General features: G+C 36.8%; 1 protein-coding gene and 1 long non-coding RNA gene across 2 annotated transcripts in view; one reads left to right on the top strand and one right to left on the bottom strand.

Annotated features, from left to right (window-relative positions):
- Window positions 1-23,796, bottom strand: part of GRM5 (glutamate metabotropic receptor 5) — a 510,413-nt gene that overhangs the window by 122,710 nt on the left and 363,907 nt on the right. The window contains 1 exon segment of the mRNA XM_024761761.1: window positions 19,696-19,931. Within this exon segment, the coding sequence (XP_024617529.1) occupies window positions 19,696-19,931 (236 nt within the window).
- Window positions 1-23,796, top strand: part of LOC112410938 (uncharacterized) — a 139,185-nt gene that overhangs the window by 115,009 nt on the left and 380 nt on the right. The window lies entirely within an intron of this gene.

Genomic DNA, 23,796 nt, shown 5'->3' with positions numbered 1-23,796 from the left:
TTTGAGATTTTTCTTGTTTCTTGAGGTAGGCTTGTATAGCTATACACTTCCCTCTTAGAACTGCTTTTGCTGCATCCCATAGGTTTCGGATCATCGAGTTTTCATTGTCATTTGTCTCTAGGTACTTTTTGATTTCCTCTTTGATTTCTTCAGTGATCTCTTCGTTATTTACTAATGTATTGTTTAGCCTCCATGTGTTTGTGTTTTTTATGTTTTTTTCCCTGTAATTGATTTCTAATCTCATAGCGTTGTGGTCAGAAAAGATGCTTAGTATTATTTCAATTTTCTTAAATTTACTGAGGCTTGATTTGTGACCCAAGATGTGATCTATCCTGGAGAATGTTCCATGTGCACTTGAGAAGAAAGTGTAATCTGCTGTTTTTGGATGGAAAGCCCTATAAATATCAATTAAATCTATCTGGTCTACTGTGTCATTTAAAGCTTCTGTTTCCTTATTAGTTATCTGTTTGGATGAGCTGTCCATTGGTGTAAGTGAGGTGTTAAAGTCCCCCACTATTATTGTGTTACTGTCGATTTCCTCTTTTATAGATGTTAGCAGTTGCCTTATGTATTGAGGTGCTCCTATGTTGGGTGCATATATATTCATAATTGTTATATCTTCTTCTTGGTTTGATCCCTTGAACATTATGTAGTGACCTTCCTGGTCTCTTGTAACATTCTTTATTTTAAAGTCTATTTTATCTGATATGAGTATTGCTACTCCAGCTTTCTTTTGATTTCCATTTGCATGGAATATCTTTTTCCATCCCCTCACTTTCAGTCTGTATGTGTCCCTAGGTCTGAAGTGGGTCTCTTGTAGACAGCATATATATGGGTCTTCTTTTTGTATCCATTCAGTGAGCCTGTGTCTTTTGGTTGGAGCATTGAATACATTCACGTTTAAGGTAATTATCGATATATATGTTCCTGTTACCATTTTCTTAATTGTTATGGGTTTGTTTTTGTAGGTCCTTTTCTTTTGTGTTTCCCAGTTAGAGAAGTTCCTTTAGCATTTGTTGTAGAGCTGGTTTGGTGGTGCTGAATTCACTTAGCTTTTGCTTGTCTGTAAAGCTTTTGATTTCTCCATCGAGTCTGAATGAGATCCTTGCTGGGTAGAGTAGTCCTCCTTGTAGTTTCTTCTCTTTCATCACTTTAAATATGTCATGGCACTCCCTTCTGGCTTGTAGAGTTTCTGCTGAGAAATCAGCTGTTAACCTTATGGGAGTTCCCTTGTATGGTTTTTGTCATTTTTCCTTTGCTGCTTTCAATAATTTTTCTTTGTCTTTAATTTTTGCCAATTTGATTTACTATGTGTCTCAGCACGTTTTTCCTTGGGTTTATCCTGTATGCAACTCTCTGCGCTTCCTGGACGTGGGTGGCTATTTTCTTTCCCATGTTAGGGAAGTTTTCGACTATAATCTTTTCAAATATTTTCTCTGGTTCTTTCTCTCTCTCTTCTTCTGGGACCCCTATAATGCGAATGTTGTTGCGTTTAATGTTGTCCCAGAGGTCTCTTAGGCTGTCTTCATTTCTTTTCATTCTTTTTTCTTTAGTCTGTTCTGCAGCAGTGAATTCCACCATTCTGTCTTCCAGGTCACATATCCGTTCTTCTGCCTCAGTTATTCTGCTATTGATTCCTTCTAGTGTAGTTTTCATTTCAGTTATTGTATTGTTCATCTCTGTTTGTTTGTTCTTTAATTCTTCTAGGTCTTTGTTAAACATTTCTTGCATCTTCTCAATCTCTGCCTCCTGTCTTTTTCTGAGGTCCTGGATCATCTTCACTCATTATTCTGAATTCTTTTTATGGAAGGTTGCCTATCTCCACTTCATTTAGTTGTTTTTCTGGGGTTTTATCTTGTTCCTTCATCTGGTACATAGCCCTCTGCCTTTTCATATTGCCTGTCTTTCTGTGAATGTGGTTTTTGTTCCACAGGCTGCAGGATTGTAGTTCTTCTTGCTTCTGCTGCCTGCCCTCTGGTGGATGAGGCTATCTAAGAGGCTTGCGCAAGTTTCCTGATTGGAAGGACTGGTTGTGGGTAGAGCTGGCTGTTGCTCTGGTGGGCAGATCTCAGTAAAACTTTAATCCACTTGTCTGCTGATGTGTGGGGCTGGGTTCCCTCCCTGTTGGTTGTTTGGCCTGAGGCAACCCAACTCTTGCATCTTCTCAATCTCTGCCTCCTGTCTTTTTCTGAGGTCCTGGATCATCTTCAATCATTATTCTGAATTCTTTTTCTGGAAGGTTGCCTATCTCCACTTCATTTAGTTGTTTTTCTGGGGTTTTATCTTGTTCCTTCATCTGGTACATAGCCCTCTGCCTTTTCATATTGCCTGTCTTTCTGTGAATGTGGTTTTTGTTCCACAGGCTGCAGGATTGTAGTTCTTCTTGCTTCTGCTGCCTGCCCTCTGGTGGATGAGGCTATCTAAGAGGCTTGCGCAAGTTTCCTGATTGGAAGGACTGGTTGTGGGTAGAGCTGGCTGTTGCTCTGGTGGGCAGATCTCAGTAAAACTTTAATCCACTTGTCTGCTGATGTGTGGGGCTGGGTTCCCTCCCTGTTGGTTGTTTGGCCTGAGGCAACCCAACACTGGAACCTTCCCAGGCTCTTTATTGGGGCTAATGGCAGACTCTGAGAGGGCTCACGCCAAGGAGTACTTCCCAGAACTGATGTTGCCAGTGTCCTTGTCCTCACAGTGAGATACAGCCACCCCCGCCTCTCAGGAGACCCTCCAACACTAGCATGTAGGTCTGGTTCAATATTCTGTTGGGTCACTGCTCCTTCTCCTGGGTTCCGATGCACACACTACTTTGTGTGTGCCCTCCAAGAGAGGAGTCTCTATTTCCCTCAGTCCTGTTGAAGTCCTGCAGTCAAATCCTGCTAGCCTTCAAAGTCTGATTCTCTAGGAATTTCTCCTCCCATTGCTGGACCCCCATGTTGGGAAGCCTGACAAGGGGCTCAGAACCTTCACTGCAGTGGGTGGACTTCTGTGGTATTAGTGTTCTCCTGTTTGTGAGTCACCCATCCAGCATTTATGGGATTTGATTTTATTGTGATTGCGCCCCTCCTACCATCTCATTGTGGCTTCTCCTTTGTCTTTGGATGTGGGGTATCTTCTCTGGTGAGTTCCAGTGTCTACCTCTTAATGATTGTTCAGCAGTTAGTTGTGATTCTGGTCCTCTCGCAAGAGGGAATGAGAGCTCGTCCATCTGCTTCACCATCTTGAACCAATCTCCCTAAGTAGTACTAATTTTTAATTTCACTTTCTGTTTACTGTTACTGTATAGAACTTCTGTGTATTAATCTTGCAAAATGCAAACTTAATAAACTCACTAGAACTTTTTGCAGACACCATTGGATTTTCTAGGCAAGAAATCATGCAATTTGTTAATAAAGACAGTTTTATTTTTCAAATCTGGCTGCCTTTAATTTCTTTAGTTGATGTATATTTCACTGACTATCATCTCTGGTGGTAAGAGCTAATCTCTTTGCCTGATCATAGGGGAAAAACTTATTAGCTTGAGGAAGTTTCTGTCTAGTCCTGGTTTGCTGAGAATTTTATCAGAAATCAATATTAGGTTTTCACACATTTTATAATTTTTTAGGTTTTTAATAAAATAAATTACATTTATCAATAATTGCATATTTAATCAACCTTACATTTGGGGATAAATCCTACTTGGTCATAATATAGTATACTTTTTACATTTGTTGGATATAATTTGCTAAAGTTTTGTTTGGAATATTTATACCAATATTTATGAAGTATATTGGTTTTTAGTTTTTTTTCTTGTGATCATCTTGGTCTGATTTGGGTATCAAGGTAACACTGATCTCATTAATTGAATTGGGAAGTATTCTTGCCTCTAATTTTCTGGTAGAGTTTATGTAGAATTTGTAGCAGTTCCTCCTTAAATATTTGGTGGCAATTCACCAGTGAAACGGTATAGCCTAGATGGTTTTTTTGTGTGTGGTAAAGTTTTTAACTACAAATTTAATTTCTTTACTGTATATAAGACTATTCTGGCTGTCTTCTGTGAACTCTCATACATAGTTTGTGAATTTCAAGGGATTTCTCTGTTTTATCTAAGTTGACGTTTATTGGGTAAAGGTGTTTTAAAAAATATTTCCTTATTATCCTTTTCGTATCTGTAGACTCTGTAGTGATGTTACCTCTCTCATCTCTGACGTTGGTAATTTGTGTTTTCTCTCTTTTCCTGATCAGTCTATTTTTTCAATTTTATTGATCTTTTCAAAGAACCAAGCTTTAGTTCCATTGATTTGCTCTATTGTATTTCTGTTTTAGATTCCATTGATTTTTCACTCTGATCTATTACTTTCATTCTTCTACTCACTCTGAGTTTAATTTGTTCTTCTTTTCCAAATTTCTTAAGGTGGATCTGTGGTCATTGAGTTGAAATATTCTTCTTTTCTAATATATCTAGTTATACAGATATACAGTTTCCCCTAAGTATTTTAGCCTAAAGAATTGTAAATTTTTCCAGTCTAACTGCTGGGGACAGACACTGTTCATTGTCTCATGTGGGTGCCAGGAGCACTGTTCTAATCCTTTGGGGTGGTTCTTTCCCGGGTCTCAAGTATTATCCTCCCATGCATGTAGTGATCAACACTCAGTTGAATACTCAAGAAGGAGCTTCTGCAGATCCCCAGAGTTCTCTTTTCGTGCCGCTCTCTCCTCTTTGTTCCTGTGCTCTGCAAACTCTAGCTTCCTTGGTCTCTCTGAACTCACAGTTCCATCTTCTCAGCTCAGAGGGCTCACCTCATTTATTTTCTGTCTCTTAAGAATAACTTTCCTTCACTGCTTGCTGTCCAGTGTCTTGAAAACTATTGTTTTATATACTTTGTCTTATTTTGTTGTTATTATTTCAAGCAGGAGAATAAATCCAGTATCTATTATTTCATCTTTGTTGGAAGCAGGCATTTTCTTCCCATACATCATCCTATTTAAGCCTCTCTAGAGTCCTGTGAGTTAGGTGTTGTTTTTAATAATCATCCCCAACTCACACAGGAGAAGACTGAGACTCACGGAGACCTAGTATCAGCTACAGGTTAAGTTTTTTAATATAGATCTTCTGGGTCTAAATCCAGTGCCTCAAGTGACTGATTCAGCAAGCTTCTCAGGTCTCTCTTTGGTTTCTTTTAAATATTTGTAATACATCTTGGGTTTCAGTTCCAGTGTATTAAGAGTTTGGAAGCCTTTGCAGTTTCTGATTCAAGGGGCTTTCTTCTGGGGATTTCTCTGAGTACATTTCTTTGTTGTTGTTTTTGGCTGCATTGGATCTTCGTTGTTGCGCACGGGACTTTTTTCTCTAGTTGCGGAAACCGGGGGCTACTCTTCTTTGTGGTGTACAGACTTCTTATTGTGGTGGCTTATCTTGTTGTGGACCATAGGATCTAGGCATGTGGGTTTCAGTAGTTGTGGCACATGGGCTCAGTAGTTGTGGCTCATGGGCTCTAGAGCACAGGCTCAGTAGTTGTGGCACACGGGCTTAGTTGCTCCACGGCATGTGGGATATTCCCGGACCAGGGCTCGAACCCGTGTCCCCTGCATTGGCATCTGTTCAGCAGTTTTCACCATATACACTAATATAATGTGATGAAATTTCTTCTTAAATATATGGTTATTAATATTGTTCTAGTGTAGTCTTTTCCTGAAGTATGTGCGAATCAGCATTACATAAAAAGATGAGTTTATACGTAGTTTGTTTATACGTAGTAAAACAAACAAAGAAAAGGGGACGCTAGATTAAAGATACTTAAATTTGTTTTACACAAAATTTGTCCTTTTTCAACAGGTTGGTGTACATTATGACAAGAAACCTCTAATTTGGGGGTAGCTGTGACACTCAGTTTATTTTGTTTAGCCCTTGTGAAAGTTTTCCTGTAGTCCAGCTGCTCTTACCAGACAATTCTTTCCTCTCAATGCACTGTTTTGGCTTTTCCAGCCATGTTTTCAATATGGAGAGAGGCTGAAGTGTTTTGAGTAATGGCTAAACTACTAAAAAGCATTTTAAAAGCAAACAAGATGGCAGGAAAAAAATTCTGGTAAGGAGGTAACCTGTAACTAACCTACCTCAAGTCCCTCATGAGACATTTTTATTAGAGAAAATGTGGACACCTCCATCTGGAAACTTACTGCAACAGAAAGGGAAAAGAAACACTGCCACGCTAGTGGAATCAGCCTTTTTTTTTTTTTTTTTGCGGTACGCGGGCCTCTCACTGTCGTGGCCTTTCCCGTTTTGGAGCACAGGCTCCGGACGCGCAGGCTCAGTGGCCATGGCTCACGGGCCCAGCCGCTCCACGGCATGTGAGATCTTCCCGGACCGGGGCAGGAACCCGCATCCCCTGCATCGGCAGGCGGACTCTCAACCACTGCGCCACCAGGGAAGCCCTGAACCAGCCTTTTTAAATAAAGGAAATTGTTTTAATGTCAAAATGTTACAGACACTCCATAAACGTTATTTGTACCTTTAGTATCTTTTGTTGTAGAAAACACATAGTAGAAAGAAATTACTATGATTTCAGTAATTTAAAAATTAATTTATAATTTGTTAACTGCAACAGCTTGTGCATAAAAATAAGGTGCATGTGTGTATAAACACACACATGTTCACACAAGGATATGCAAGACAAAGTTCGGTCTACTGACAGTGCTCAACCACCTAAGAATTCTAGACCCAGTCAACAAATCAACAGTGACCCCTGGGACTTGCAGCCCACAGATTGGGAACCACTGTTCTAGGTTCTATAGCCCTTGTAACCCTACCTAGGTCTAAGAGAAATAAAGTCACATTTATTTAGCAATATTTATCAAATGCTTGCCATATACAAGGCATTGTGCTAGGAATTTGGAAAGCAGAGATGAGTAAGACATTTTCTCTTCTCTAGAACTTTATAATTTGATGGAGAAAAAGGAACATAACATGTTTACATGCTGGTGTAACAATGTGAAATTTCTGTTTGTATGTTGGTGTAATACAGTGGAAAAAATTACATTGCTGTAGCTGCTTTATCCTCTATGGGGATGGCATTGTTTTTTTCTCTGGAGTAAATGGCCTTCTGTGGGGCAAAGTAACTTATTTATTTTGGTGTGTAGAAATATTAAGAAAGGAAGTAAGGATTACAGAGAAAGGAAGGGGTAAGAATCAATCAACATGGTGGCAGAAAGCTGGTGAGAGAGTGGGAGTGTGTGTGGGAGAGTACTATGGTAGAATGTGGACTGGAAGAAATGTTAGACTGGATATAGTGGCCTGAGGACTTTTATCTGGATGGGGGTTGGTTAAGGTAAACTCTTATTAAATTAAAACATTAACACAGAAAAGGGTAAAAATCATAACCATACATTAATTTTTCTTAAATACATCCTGGCTCAAGCAACAGAACATTATTAGAGCCCCAGAAATGCCCTCGGGGCCAAAGTACTTTTATGTTGCTCTGAACCCATTTATCTCATCCTCATTTTGTTGATAGTAGTTTGCCACACACATAGATGCCTGTGTGAGTGGTTACTTGGTAGCATAAAGCTAAAGGAAGTGCAAGATCTATGTTCAGTATCTGGATTGCATGTGACAAAAAGAAGACAAAAGGCACAGGAAGTGCAATGTGAGGGAGACAGAGTTTCTTTGAGAGGGCAGCTGGAGTTATTAGAAACCAGGAGAATGTGAGCTCAGTGGAATTGACAAATAGCTTGAGGTAGGCTTTTCACAGAGCAAGACTGAGCATGTGCACAAGCACAGGGACTTAAGGGGGCATGCCACTTAAAAATGGAGGAACACAATCAGGTAGTGGCTGGAGCCTAGATTCCATGGGTTTAAGAAATGAAAGATGAGATTTGAAAAAATGTAAATGATGAATTTGAAGAGTTTTGACTGGAGCAAAGGAGTTGGGATTCCTTTCTGTAGACACTGGAAAACCAAAGATCTTTAAGAATGTGAGTAACATGATGAGACCTGTTCTTTAGATGGACAGTTTAGGGACTAGTTTTCAGCATAAAATGGAGCAGGAAGAAGCCGGTGTCAAAAAGAAGATTCAATATGGAGATTATTTTAATACCTGAGGTAAGAGATGATGATCTAAACCACAGCAGTAGTATAAAGGTTTGAATTCAGGCAGCCATGTAAAGGAGGGAACAGATGTGGAAGATGTTCAAACACTAGAATTAACAGTATTTGGTCACCAGTTGGCTGTGAGGAAGAGAGAAGGGGATACAAGAGGATCCCTTAGTCCCACATCTTGGGAGACAGGGTGGATGAGTGTATCATTTACTTAAACTGGAGATGCAAAAAAGAAGGAACTCAAAGTTTGGGGCTATGGTTGGAGCAAGTTATAATGAGGTTAGTTTTAGATATATGTTTGAGGTGCCCTCAGGACATGGAGGTGAGAATAATTGTGTTAGTGTCATAAATGACACCTCTAGAAGTTACTGGAGGTGACAGAGAGAAATCATAGAAAAGCGATGGTAAATGAATGTCAGTGGGTGACAGAGTATAACTGTAAAGGAAATGAGTCCTTAAATTGGTTCCAAAATAGAATAGCATACAGTTACTAGAAGATAGTTTTATTTTAATTCTCTGTAGCTTTTATTACTGGGTTATTTAAATGAACAATTAGAATAATTAAATTATATTCTTAATACTTTTATTATTATTCATTAATTTATAATGTAAGTCTAAAATAATTGTGCATTTCAAGTAAAATTTACTGAAATCAGGCTCACTGTTAATAGTAGATAAAATCTGTGTTGTAACAGTACCACATAGTTAAAACACTTAAGGGATATAGTTATATTTTGATTTAAGTTTTTAAATGCTTAAAAATAAAACAAAAATTAACAAAAGTCTCAACATATTAGACATTATAAATTGCAGGCTTTATCTATACATCAAAATTGGCATTGCACAGTTGTGGCAATTAAGAATAAAGAGTAAAGGAGGAACTTCTGGTGTTAGAATGGAGAAGAAAGCAAATGAAAATTCTTTTACTGTATAACTTCAAAACGTCAAAGAAATGCAAAAACCAAAAAATTTAAAGGCAGTGAAGATGTGTGGAAGCAACAAAGACAAAATCAACTAACAGAGAGGAAACTTGCAAAAGTGGACAGGTATCACCAGTTGCTTTATTGTCTGAGAGTATCTGCAGATTAGGGACCCAGGCTGATGATCCAGCTTGGTCTAGATGAAGGGACATTAGTTTCCTAGGGCTACCATAACAAAGTACCACAAACTAGGTGGCTGAAAACAACAGAAATTTATTCTCTCCCGGTTCTGGATGCTAAAAGTTCGAAATCAAGTTGTTAGCATGGCCATACTCCGCCTGAGACACTGGGTAGAATCTTCCTTTCCTCTTCTAGCTTCTGGTGGTGGCTGTTAATCGTTGGCATTCCTTGGCTTTCTGCTGCATCACTCAGGCTCCTGCTGTGTCTTCCCATGCCATTTTCCCTGTGTGTCTCTCTTTGTGTCCCTTCTCTTCTTTTTATAAAGACATCTGTCATATTGGATTATGAACCCATCCAATTTCAGTATGTCCTCATTTTAACTAATTACATCTGCAATGACACTATTTCTAAATGAAGTCACATTCTGAGGTTCTGGGAAAGGATATGAATTGGGACTGGGGGAGGGGGAGATGTAATTCCACCTAGTATATTGACACTGCTGGAGAAAAGAGAAACCGGAAAAACGTTTGGATATTGAAATGATCTGGTATGTCAGTTTGTAAACTCCAGGAACCCTAAATGTATGACAGCCATTTGACCTCATGCTTCACTTTCTGATTCTGGAAGCTTCATGAGAGGCTCATGATTTTGAAGAAGACTGAAATCTCCCATTGTTTCATAATATTTGGCAGAAAAGCACCACTTGAGGAATGAAAACTGCTCAAACTTTGATTAGTCAATTAGTTTTTTTCTCATGCCCAATTTAGAAACAGTATGGTGCAAGAGGCTAGAGGGCAAAACTCAAAAATGTAAAAATCTGATTGACTCAGTAATCCAGGGCAGGGGATACACTAGCCAAGACTCTCAATTAAAATTCCATGCCAACTGTCCTGTAAAGATATTCTTAACCAGAGATTGACTGCTTCTACCTTCTGCTGCAACCTACCCCATCTCATTTGCTTTGAATCTCGGAAAGGCAAACCACTGGGGGAAAAAATATAAAATTCAGTCCTTATGGTTACTTTATACTCAATGTCTGGCATAAAAGAAAACATATTTCATTGTATCAAGAAGCATAAAATGTGACTAGTAACTAAGAAAAATAAGTCAATAGAAGTAGACTGATGGAAGATCTTGGGTGTTAGAATTTGAAAAAAAGGACCTTAAAATAACTATAATCAATATTTTCAAGCAAATGTAGTGTTGAAAAATGGATGAGAAGGAGAACTTCAACAGAAAATTGGAAACTATAAAAAGAATTAAATGGGCATTCTAGGATTGTAAAATGCCATATCTGAAATTAAGAACTTTTTATTATGGTTAACAGCAGACTGGATGTAGGGGAAGACACAATTAGTGAGATTGAAGAAAGAATAGTAGAAAAAAGTCAAACTGAAGCACAGAGAGAAAGAGAGATATGAAAGAAGGAAAGAAAGAAAGAAAAAGAGAGAAAGAAAAGAAAAGAAAGAAAGGAAGAAAGTGAGCCTAGAGAAAATATCACATGTGAGACATAGTCAAATGATGTAACACAGGTATAACTGGGTACTGGAAGGAGCAGAGAGAGAAATGTGGCAGAAGGGCTGTATTGGGAAATAACGTATGGAAATTTTTCTACACAGATCCAAGTCTTTAATCCATGGTTTTAAGAAGCTCTGGAAACCCTATAAAAGAAATATGCAGTGGAAATCACACCTACTTGCATCATAGTTAACAAAAACTTTAAAAAAAAAGCTATCTTAAAAGCCTAGAGAAAAAAGACATATTGCCAACAGTGGGACAACATCAAGAATTATGGCTGACTTCTCAATGAAATCATGGATTTCAGGAAAACAAATGGAATGTTGTTTTTAAAGGGAACAAAAAACAGAGAAAAATACTAAACAAAAGACAACCTTCCAGGGACTTCCCTGGTGGTCCAGTGGTTGAGAATCCATCTTGCAATGCAGGAGACGCCGGTTTGATCCCTGGTCAGGGAACTAAGATCCCACATGCCGCAGGGCAACTAAGCCCGCACACCACAACCATGTGCTCTGGAGCCCGCGTGCTCTGGAGCATGTGTGCCACAACTAGAGAGAAGCCCACACACCGCAACAAATGGCCTGCGTGCCGCAACGAAAGATCCCATGTGCCACAACTAAGACCCAACACAGCCAAAAAATAAATAAATAAATTATAAAGTTCATCACAATAAACTCTACAAAACTTAAAAAAAACAAAACAAAACAAAAGAAAAGAAAACCTGCCAATATAGAATGCTATACTCAGTAAATATATACTTCAAAAACAATATATTTCAAAATGTATAGAAATATCAAATCACTATGTTATGTGCCCTGAACTAACATAGTGTTATAGGTCAGTTATGCTTCAAAACAAACAAACTCATAGAAAAAGAGATTATATTTGTGGCTACCAGAGATGGGGGGAGGGAGGACAGGGGTTAAGATGAACATGGTCAAAAGGTACAAACTTCCAGTTGTAAGATAAATAAGTACTAGGGATGTAATGTACAACATGATAAATATAATTAGCACTGATGTACATTATAAATGAAAGTTGCTGGGAGAGTAAATCCTAAGAGTTCTCATCACAAAAAAAAAAATTTTTTTTTCTATTTCTTTAATGTTGTATCTGTGTGACCTGATGGATGTTTGCTAAGCTATTGCGGTAACCATTTCATGATGTATTTTATTCAAATCATTATGTTGTACACCATAAACTTATGCAGTGTTGTATGTCAATTATATCTCAATAAAACTGAAAAAATAAATAAAGGGAAAATAAAAACACTCTGAGAAAAAAAGCTGATATAATTTGTTGGCAGTAGCCTACATTATAAGAAACACTAAAGGAAATTCTTCAGCTTGAAAGAATCAGAGATGAAAGCAAGGAAGTAGCAGAAGGAATGAAGAACACTAGCATGGGTAAATATAAGACTATTGACCATTCAGAGCAACAATTATAACAAATCAAATCAAAACAAAGTAGTGTATATAATACATATAAAAGCAAATTATATGGCAATAGCAGAAAACAGTGAAAGGGGATAAATAGACTTAAATACTTGTAAGATTCTTGAATATAAACAAGAGCCAACTTAAAGTAGTTTGTATTAACTCTTCCAAAATATAGCAGAGGGGGGAGCACTCCCAAATTCATTCTAGGAGGCCACCATCACCTTGATACCAAAACCAGACAAGGATGTCATGGAGGGTGGGAGGGAGGGAGACACAAGTGGGAAGAGATATGGGAACACATGTGTATGTGTAACTGATTCACTTTGTTATAAAGCAGAAACTAACACACCATTGTGAAGCAATTATACTCCAATAAAGATGTAAAAAAAAAATTAAAAAAAATAAATCCATAAAAAAAATTAAAAAAAATAATTTGTATTAAATTAAGGATTCATTTAGGAATTTTTATTGAAAACTGTAAATGAATTATACTGAGATGAAACAAAAATGTTCATAGTGGTGACAACATAGGATAATAAAAATATTGTGGTGAAAAGGGAACCCTCTTGCACTGCTATTGGGAATGTGAATTGGTACAGCCACTATGGAAAACAGTATGGAGGTTCCTTACAAAACTACAAATAGAACTACGATATGGCCCAGCTATCCCACTACTGGGCATATACACTGAGAAAAAAACCATTGAATTAAAGAATAGGGATTTCCCTCTGTGGTCCAGTGGTTAACACTCCATGCTCGCAATGCAGGGGGCCGGGACCTGGGTTTGATCCCTGTTCAGGGAACTAGATTCTGCATGCCGCCACTAAAAGATCCTGCATACCGCAGTGACGATTCTGCATGTAGCAGCGAAGATCCCGCATGCTGCAGATAAAGACCTGGCGTAGCCCAATAGATAAATAGATAGATAGGTAGATAGATATTTTAAAATTAAAGAATAAATTGGACAAATAACAAGTAGCAAAAAAACAAGTAGCAAATAGGAAATAGTAATAAGCTACACTCCCAATTGGGTGATTTTCATGATACATATATCTAATAAAAATCTCATCCATAGTATATGAGGAACTCTTAAAATAGATATTAAAAAGTAATCAAATGTGCACAAGACTGGAACAGATACTTTACAAAAGAGGATGCCCAAATTTCCAATAAACATTTGAAAAGGAACTTAGCTTCATAATGTATGATGGAAAAGCCAATCAAAATCATAATATGATAACCCAACACTGACAGAATGTTTAAAGTAAAAAAGATAATACCAACTGTTGTCAAGGGTGCACAGCAACTTGAACTCTCATGCATTTCAGTGGAAATTTGTTAGTTCAGTTAGCTATGAAAACTGCTTGGCAATATCTATGAAAGCTAAATATATGCTTAGCTTATGACCTCACAGTTCCATTACCAGCTATACATCTAACAGGAATTAGGATATATGTTTGCCATATGATATGTACAAGAGTGTTCATAAAAGCTTTATTTATAATACTTAAATAATCCAAATTTCCATCTATAGGAGAACTGATAGATAAATTCTGGTGTATTCATATAAAGGAACAGTACACAGCAATAAAGAATAAACTACTGATACACATAATGGGGATGAATCCCACAACACTATTTTGAGGGGAAAGGACCAGACACAACAAGTAAATAATGTAAGATTCCATTTATGTGATGTACAGGGTAGGCAAAACTGATGGGCATTGAAAAAATTTATATAAATGGAGCATGATATTGATTGGGATTGGGCATGAGAGAACTTTCTGATATTGTTGCTTTGGATAGTAGTTACAGAGATGTATATATATATGTAAAAATGTATAAAGCTTAAATTCACTTAAGATTTTTGTGTTTTATGTACATTATATATACATTATTCTACAACATACCACACACACCACACACATATAAAGGAAGGTGCCTTCCTTAAAAATGTGTGTATGTGGTGCCTTCCTTAAAAATGTGTATGTGGGGTGGAGAAAGCTTCCTAAAATGATAATTTGAAAATGTTATTTTTTCTTCTGTTTTTTGGATAAGAAATAACTTTTTCTCATTTTAGAATGTTTCAAAAATATAGAAAGATAAAAAAGAACATTTGTATTTTTATGATTAACAATGGGAGTGAATTTTTTCTTATGTTTATTACGCATTTCTAATTGTTCTATGAAGTACAATATATCCATTGTACATTTATCTGTTTTTTAATATTTATATTTTAAAGTTGGATGAGTTTTTCTTGTAAGAAAATCAATATTTAGACTGTCATATTGGCCTTTTTCCCCCTTTTAACACAAGGACTTTAAAATTTTTATTTAATTAAAACTACCAAATATTCCCAATCTCATATGCGCTATCATTTGTTGTCTGAGTAAAACCTTCCTCATCCCCCTACCGTAGCTTCTTTTGTCTCTAGTTTTCTTTTTCACACTTAACTATTTTACTCACCTGGATGTATGTGTATGTATACAAGTGTGTGTGTATTCACATGTATACACGTTGTGACATGAGGCTGCACCAACATTTTTTCTCAGTAGTTAGCCATTTGCACCAACATCTGACTTCATAGGCATTATGGCTATTTAGTGGAAGTTCTCCAGGCAATGGCATTCTGATGGCTGACGTTCTTAGTTAAGATCATTGTTACATTAGTTTTGTTTTGTTTTTGTTATTGATGTATTCATCAGTACTTTAGTGAGAAATTGGAAGAGGCTATATGAAAGACTGCTGTCTAGGTGTTACAATAAATCATTAGTCTAAAGAAAAATAAACTGTACTTGGAAAATTATACTAAGGTAGTATTAGTGGTTTTGCCATTAACAATGTGCTGTTATTAGTCACATTGGTTTTCCATCCAGATTTTTTTTAACAAAATTAAAAAGACTTTATTGCAGAATACAAAATAGTTGTATTTAAGACATGTGTAGATGCATGGCAATACTTCACAAATAACTGATTTTATTTTGTAGGTTGTACCTAAGCACTTGTCTTCCAAGTGTTTTGTTCATAGTATTTTTTTTAACATCTTTATTGGAGTATAATTGTTTTACAATGGTATGTTAGTTTCTGCTTTATAACAAAGTGAATCAGTTATACATATACAAATATCCCCATATCTCTTCCCTCTTGCATCTCCCTCTGTCCCCCCCTCCCTATCCCGCCCCTATAGGTGGTCACAAAGCACTAAGCTGATCTCCCTGTGCTATGTGGCTGCTTCCCCTAGCTATCGGTTTTACATTTGGTGGTAGATATATGTCCATGCCACTCTCTCACTTTGTCCCAGCTTACCCTTCCCCCTCCCTGTGTCCTCAAGTCCATTCTCTAGTAGGTCTGCGTCTTTATTCCCTTCCTGCCCCTAGGTTCTTCATGACCATTTTTTCCCCTTAGATTCCATATATATGTGTTAGCATACGGTATTTGTTTTTCTCTTTCTGACTTACTTCACTCTGTGTGACAGACTCTAGGTCTATCCACCTCACTACAAATAACTCAGTTTTGTTTCTTCTTATGGCTGAGTAATATCCCATTGTATATATGTGCCACATCTTCTTTATCCATTCATCTGTCGATGGACACTTAGGTTGCTTCCATATCCTGGCTATTGTAAACAGAGCTGCAATGAACATTGTGGTACGTGACTCTTTTTGAATTAATGGTTTTTTTCTCAGTGTATATGTCCAGTAGTGGGATTGCTGGGCCATATGGTAGTTCTATTTTTAGTTTTTTTAAGGAACCTCCATACTGTTTTCCATAGTGGCTATATCAATTTACATTCCCACCAACAGTGCAAGAGGGTTCCCTTTTCGCCACACCCTCTCCAGCATTTATTGCACAGCAATCAAGACAGTATGGTACTGGCACAAAAACAGAAATATAGATCAATGGAACAGGATAGAATGCCCAGCGATAAACCCACCCACATATGGTCACATTATTTTTGATAAAGGAGGCAAGAATATACAATGAAGAAAAGACAGCCTCTTCAATAAATGGTGCTGGAAACCTGGACAGCTACATGTAAGAGAATGAAATTAGAACACTCACTAACACCATACACAAAAATAAACTCAAAATGAATTAAAGACCTAAAGGTAAGGCCAGACAACATCAAACTCTTAGAGGAAAACATAGGCAGAACACTCTATGACATAAATCACAGCAAGATCCTTTTTGACCCACCTCCTAGAGAAATGGAAATAAAAACAAAAATAAACAAATGGGACCTAATGAAACTTAAAAGCTTTTGCACAGCAAAGGAAACCATAAACAAGAGGAAAAGACAACCCTCAGAATGGGAGAAAATATTTGCCAATGAAGAAACTGGAAAAGGATTAATCTCCAAAATTTATAAGCAGCTCATGCAGCTCAATATTTAAAAAACAAACAACCCAGTCCAAAAGTGGGCAGAAGACCTAAATAGACATTTCTACAAAGAAGGTATACAGATTGCCAACAAACACATGAAAGGATGCTCAACATCATTAATCATTAGAGAAATGCAAATCAAAACTACAATGAGATATTACCTCACACCAGTCAGAATGGCCATCATCAAAAAATCTACAGATTTTTTTTTTATTGGAGTATAGTTGCTTTACAATGTTGTGTTAGTTTCTGCTGTACAACAAAGTGAATCACCTATAATCACTTAGCTCTAATCTATTCGGAATTAATTTCTAGGAGTTGGTCTATTTCCAGGATGGCTCTGTTACTTATTCAATATTAAGAGTTTTCCTTTAACTTTCTGGTTACTCAGAGCTTTTCTATACCTCATTCTGTATAAGGCTACTGCTAATTCTGGACTACCAGATTCAGATACCTCTCCTAGCTTTTATACTTTGCCTTTCAAGAAGCTTCTAAGAAAAATAAGCAGTAATTCAGCTATGGGTATTTCCACTCTTTGTGTCAAGCCATTTTACTTACTGAACTATCTATTAGGTTTTAGGTACTGTAGACAATGAATAAGGTGAAGATTTCTTGCCTGCCCTCAATGAATTATAAGCTCCAACTTACCACTCCAACTCAGAAGTGGTTGTCTTAGGCACACTGCTTGATGAAAGTACATTATATTTAGGAAAACACTACTCATATTCAGTAGTGTTACAGATAAGAATAAACTACCTGGGGTCTTTTTGAAGATATGGAGTGGGATGCTGAAAGGACATTTGAGTAAATAAGGAAATATGGTCAAAAGTAGAGAGTAGGAATATCAAGGTATCTATTATCGCATTCCATAGTTGTACCCAAATAATTTTAAGATTTATTTTTCTTTTTTGTATCTTTGACCTATATGTTAACTATTATAGAATGCAAATTTGATGGTGATTTTTAAAACTATAATATTCTCTCTGTTTAGAATAGCATGTTGGTTAAACTTTAGACACATCTGAGCTCAATTCTAAGTTCTAATGTTTTCCTGAGCAAGTTGTTTTGTCTCTCCAAATCTTAGTTTTGTTATTTTAAAGTAAGGATAATAATATTATTTCCCTCATTGAGAAGAATAACAGAGATATTACATATAACTGTTTATTTTTATGTACAAAATGACATCTGTTGACAGATAAGATTCCAAGGGGGCGAGACTAAAGACTGCTTTCCAGAACTAGAGTAAGGAACAGATCCTGTGCAGAGAAGTCACATCAGGGTGCTCATGTGAAAGACAGAGAGCTACAGCAACAAGTTCAAATGGAGAATTTTATAGAACAATTTCCATAGAAATAACGTTTCTGTGGACATCAGTCAAAGAGTCTTTTTCAAGACTATATCTCAATAAGACCTCCAATAGAAAAAAAAAAGTAAGAGAAACAAAGAATTATTTCAAGGAGAAGACATTTCACACAAAAAGGAGTGGGGAAGGAAGAACATTAGTACAAAAGAGGGTGAAGACCAACTGGGAAAATTCACTTAGTCACACTGCTTAGGGGTTGTCACTAACTCCTTAGTAAAGAGAAGCTGGAGAGGAGACTGGATCTACTGCTGACCCTCTAAAACTCCTCCAGTGTAGCTACATAGAGTAATCTCTACACAATCATAGAATCGGTACACAGAGACCACATACTCCCCAAATCTCAAGAGAAGAAAGAAGTTTGTGTCCTTCAGAAACTGGATAGAACTGTGAAAAATATAAAATTGGCTATAAACATTGAAATTGTGAAACACAAGTCACAATCCTGTGTATTCACACACATTTTTTCATGAAAGTATAAAGAAAGGAAATGAATAAATATTTGAAGATTTTGGACAAGAGTTAGCAGTATCTAAAGCAAGAGAGAGGCAAATGAAGTCTCACACCAGGCTTCTATGATTTCTGGATTTCATTGGGCAGTACCACGCCACACTCCAGCATCTCTCTCCTCCACCACTGCCGAATTAGGAACTGACACAAGGTTGCCAAGTTCTCGTTTTACTTGTACTGACATTTAAAGATAATTACAAATCACCACTTATGACCTCATTCCATTTTCACAAAAGAACGAACTGATAGAAAAAACACAGTATGGATGTGAACTCAGGGAGGAAATGCATTATAAAAAATTCACTACATTGTTCTTATTTTCCTCATTTTGGTGAGTCCACTTCTCTGTGGACTGGAATTAGTTCGTGGGCCAGGATTTCAACCTCACTGCCCCAGTGCACTCTTCTGTTCCAGCATCATGATGATAAAGACATTATACCACCAACTAAAACATTTTACTCCTTGGCAAATGCATATGAGGTGCTTGTTACACAATGTGGGACGTCAGTCTCAACAAATCCCTTATTGGTTTTAACAAACCTTAACCTTTACACTTTGACTTACAAATCAGCATTGACCCTCCCTGGTTCTTAGAGTCAAGATACCCTTTGGATGTGCTACAAATAAAACTAACCAAACGCTTCGTTTAAAACCCATATTATGTTGCTTACAACATTGAATTACAAGTTTTGTTTGCTTGACGATCTCCCTAACTAGACAGTAAACCCCTCGAGGGCAGGATCTAGTTTTCCTCTTCTTGATACCCTTACAAGTAAAGCGATGTTTGGCACGTTGTGAATCCTTGTAAGTATTTGTTGAATAACTGAGTGAATGGCTCTGCTTAGGTTATGTCTCCTGAAACATCATAATTATACATAGCAAATCCTTGCTACTATTTTATAATATTTTGATGGAAGTAGGAATTGGCTCTGTCCTTCAACATTCACTCATTCATTCTTCAGACACATTACATGCAACCCTTGCTATGTGCCTTACACTGTGCTAACTGCTAATCAAAATGACCAGAATGTAGTTCTTGCCTTCAAAGATGTCAAGAAGAGTGCTTTCTGGAGCTCACATTATCTTTTAAGCACAGTACCAATTTCCTGAATGATATAAATATAAATAAATTGTCTGAAATCTTAATAGAGTGAACATTTACCCTCATATGTTTTTCTTACCACTCTAGGAAGCAATACCCACTTTATGTAAGAGTCCTCCTCTCTAACAGATTACAGCCACTATCACCATGACACAGTTTACTTAAATTGGAGCCTTAGCCATATCCACTTTAAATGAAATAATAAATCTGCTTACTATTGCAAGTCTTGTTGTATTTGCTGTTCTCCTGTGCAAACCCTTCCAGCCGGCACTGAAAACGATGCTGCCAAAATTCTTGAAACCAGGGGTTTCGGAGGTTTGTTTCCGGCCGGAGCTTCAGATAATAATCATCAAACCACTTGACATCAGGAGATTGGAGCTTGATTGTGATTCCACCAACAGCTTCTCGCTGATATCCATCTGTCACATCATATCTGTCAGCCCAGCCATCACTGTGGGGAAACAAAAAAACCCTCAGCTTAGAACAGATATCTTCTAAGAAAATTATTCTACTTGCTGTCATCTTGAAAACAGTCATTAAATGGCACTCAGGCCACACTATGGTCTTATATTATACTACGTGATTCTTGAGATAGCAACTTTCTAGGATAAAAAGTGCAAAACACAATGGAAAGTTTGGGTCTAAGTATGCTGGAAGGTACCTGTTTCACTTACCTTGAACTGCAGAGAATAACCTTATGCTTTTGACAGAATTTTACTGGTTGTAGAATATAGTATATGCATGGAAGCTGCATAATATCGCCATTCCCACTATTTACTGAATGTTTAATAGCTAGGTCAAGTTAACTTTAAATACATTCTTTTCCTTTACTTAATAATAATCATTATAGTTATCATAAAGTAAAAATGAAAAATATTTCTAAAATATACTTTATGTTAATTTAACCGTCCTATGACAGGATATTCACTTGTTTCCACGTTTACAAGTGATGATAAAGAGGTTCAAAAAGAAAAACTTTCTGATTATGGTCATTCTATTAAATATTGATTCATCAGAGCCTCAAACTGAAGTCCTTATAGTCCGTATTCCTCTTTCCTATCCCATGGTACTTCTCTAACACATTTAAAATACGCATATGAAATCATGTTTTACATTAGAGATTGAAAGAACTTCTTACCAATAGGCCATCAAAGATGGTGACAGGGATCATACTCCTCAATATTAATATCATTCTATGCACTGATCACTCAAAGTAATGTAGGAATTTTAAAATAAAAGAGTTTGAAATCAGAGAGTTCCTGAGTATAACAGAATAAGGAAAAATATTCTAAGCTTATTTGGAAAATACATGAGACACAACATTGGAAATAAAAGACAAGAAAGGGTGTTTATATCAAATCTGGACACACCTTAGGGCATTTAGGAAAAAAGTGTCTCTGACTTTCCCCACCCTCTCTGTCATTTGGAATATGCAACTTGTGCTATGCATCTGCTGGGACCCAGTGGTACTATCCTTCCTTTGAAGAGGTGCAAGTGCTCTTTCAGGAGAAGTAAAGAAAGTCAAGGGAAATGTAACAATGGAAAAAAAAAGTAACAACAAAGAGGGAGGAGAAGATACGGAGACAGTTGAAGGGAAGAACAGAATGGAGCCTCCTGAACATGAGGCAGGAAAGGTTTTGGAGATTAGCTGGGTGAAAGGGAGTGGGTACTGGGGAAAGTGTGAGCGAAAGGATTTACATTAACAATAATTGTTTATTTCATTAATGTTCAGATATTTCTATTTATTGGAATGTTAATTTCTTTTTTCTTAATTTTCTTTTTATCTTCCTTCCAATGCATTTTTGTCCTTTATACTTTTTTGTGGGGGGAGGCAGAGAGCATGCTCCAATATTTTGCATAAATCTGGGCCAGGGAAAGTATTATGTAAGGAATTAATTAGAATAAGTAAAAAAAAAGCATGTACTTTCTTCAGTATGCTCTGACTTAAAAATTGATAATGAGAGTTGTTGCAAAGGTCATATATTATTCATTAAGATATCATAGGGGCTTGAGATATTCCTAAGGCATCCGTGGGTGGAGGAGGAGAATAAAATAAACAAAAGAAAAAAATAAACCATTTCTTCCTCCAAGTCCTCCTTGACAAGAAGAGATTTCATTGAAAACGATCTATGTTGAAATTTCAAAAACTTTTGTGGCAAATCAGGAAAAAAAAACACAAAAAACTAATGCAATACGTTTTGTCCCAATGTTGAATGTGGTTACTTTACACATTATCTTCCCTGAAGTTTCTCATTTCAGCTGCACAGATTTTATTTAAAGCTGACAAGTTGAAATGAAGTGGGCTTGTTTGCTTCATTTTCTTGCTCTGTTTTGGAGGGTTTATTATATCACTGATAGGAGAGTGTGGGTCTCATTGGCACTCGAGGAGATGCATGGGCGTGCTGCAAATGGGACCGGAAACCTGTTTGTCAAGCAGAGCCCCGTTCTCCAAGGAAGTGGGAATTTAAATTGCTCCTTTTATTCATGCGAGCTTGCTCTTATGTAACGCTGTGATTATGAATATTACATAAGAAATGTAAGATCATAATGGGTCCAATTTACCCTTCACAATTCATTCACTGAATTTAATGGGGATTGTAAAAAGCCTGTCTTGATAAACTTTTTTGGAGGTGATATTTCCATTAAAAAAAAATGTCAGGACCGTAGTGTGTTAATTTACTCATCTCTCATCATGTTCTTTAGCTTTTTTTTTTCCATGTATAAATCTCTACATTTAATTTAGCAAAAGATGGTGTTTTTTAGTAGTCTATAGGTTAGAGTGGTGATTTTTAAAACAGTTTTGTTCCAGATATTTCCATTCAACAGCAAAATAAAAACCATGAAAGAGTTCGTATATAAACAGAAAATTCCAGTGTCTGTGTGGCAAAAAATGGTTATTCTATTTAAGCTTACGGGGGAATATCTGCTGTGTAAGTCTCAAGAAAGTTCAATCCATATTGGCTAAGTTAGATGGTGCTATATTGACTTTAGCTTATTAAATATTAACATTTTCATAAAAATGTGCTTTTAAGATTTGCATTAAGATGATAGCGTATGTCTAAGTAAGGAATAATAAATTCATAAGGAAAACTTGAGCTTACCTTTCTACTATCCAGTGCTTTCCATTGCATTGTTAGAGTGGACTGTCAAGATTCTGGCACTACTTTAATGCTTTTGGGTGACATATATTTTACCAAATCAGGAAAAAGGGGGAAGGAAGATAAGGAAAGAAACTGAAAATGTACCACATTTCAGTCAAGTTTCTAGATTTAGTATCTATCTATCTATCTATCTATCTCTTCATCCATCCATCCATCCATCCATCCATCCATCCATCCAATTTCTTCTCATTGATGGGCGTTTTACCCATCTCCTTATAATCCATTTTGTTATTTTCTTTCCAATGCTTTGATTTACAGTCATTTCCCATTATTTGCAGAATCTGTATTTGTAAATTCACCTGCTTGCTAAAATTTATTTGCAACCCCCATACTGATACTCATGGCACTTTTATGGTCATTTTCAGATATACAGAGAGTGGCAAAAAAGTTGATTCTTCTGATGTGCATATACCTGGCTGAGGCTGAACAAGGTGAACTTCTGCTTTCTTGTTTCAGCTTTGACACTATAAAGAAGTGCCCTTTTCATGGTCTATTAAGTGCCAAGTTTTTGCATTTTTGTGTGTTTTTTTAAATTGGTTTTGCTGTTTAAAATATCCCCAAATATCGTACTGATACATTATTTAGAGTTCCCAAGTGCAAGAAGGCTGTGCTATACCTTACATAGAAAACCAGTTGCCCCTGGTGGTCTAGTGGTTAGGACTCCGTGCTCCCAATGCAGGGGGCACAGGTTCGATCCCTGGTCAGGGAACAAGATCCAGTATGCCGCAGCTAAGATCCCGCATGTGAGAACGAAGATCCCGCATGCTGCAACTAAGACCCGGTGCAGCTAAATAAATAAATATTTTTTTTTAAATGTAGGTTGATAATACATATACTCTTAAAAAGTTAAAAAAAAAAAGGCAGCTGCATTTAGGCATGAGTAAAGTGCTGTTTTCTGTGAATTCAATATTAATTCATCAACAGTATTAGATATTAAATATTAAATAAAGTGTCTTTAGACCAGAACACCATAAAGCAAGGTTATGTAATGACTAGTTGATGAAAATGTGACTAGAGGCTCACGACAATTTAAACCTATATTTCCCCTAGGAGTAATGGTCAGTATTCACTAATTCAGTGTTTGGTGCCTGTTTATAGAACATACCTACTGTGAATAACAATAATTGAGTGGATATCTATATATATATCCACTTA

Source organism: Neophocaena asiaeorientalis, unplaced genomic scaffold (genome assembly GCF_003031525.2).
Source record: "Neophocaena asiaeorientalis asiaeorientalis breed wild unplaced genomic scaffold, Neophocaena_asiaeorientalis_V1.1 scaffold605, whole genome shotgun sequence".
NCBI classification, from domain to species: domain Eukaryota; kingdom Metazoa; phylum Chordata; class Mammalia; order Artiodactyla; family Phocoenidae; genus Neophocaena; species Neophocaena asiaeorientalis.
The sequence above is the reverse complement of the archived record's forward strand: the minus strand, read 5'-3'. Positions and strand labels throughout refer to the sequence as shown.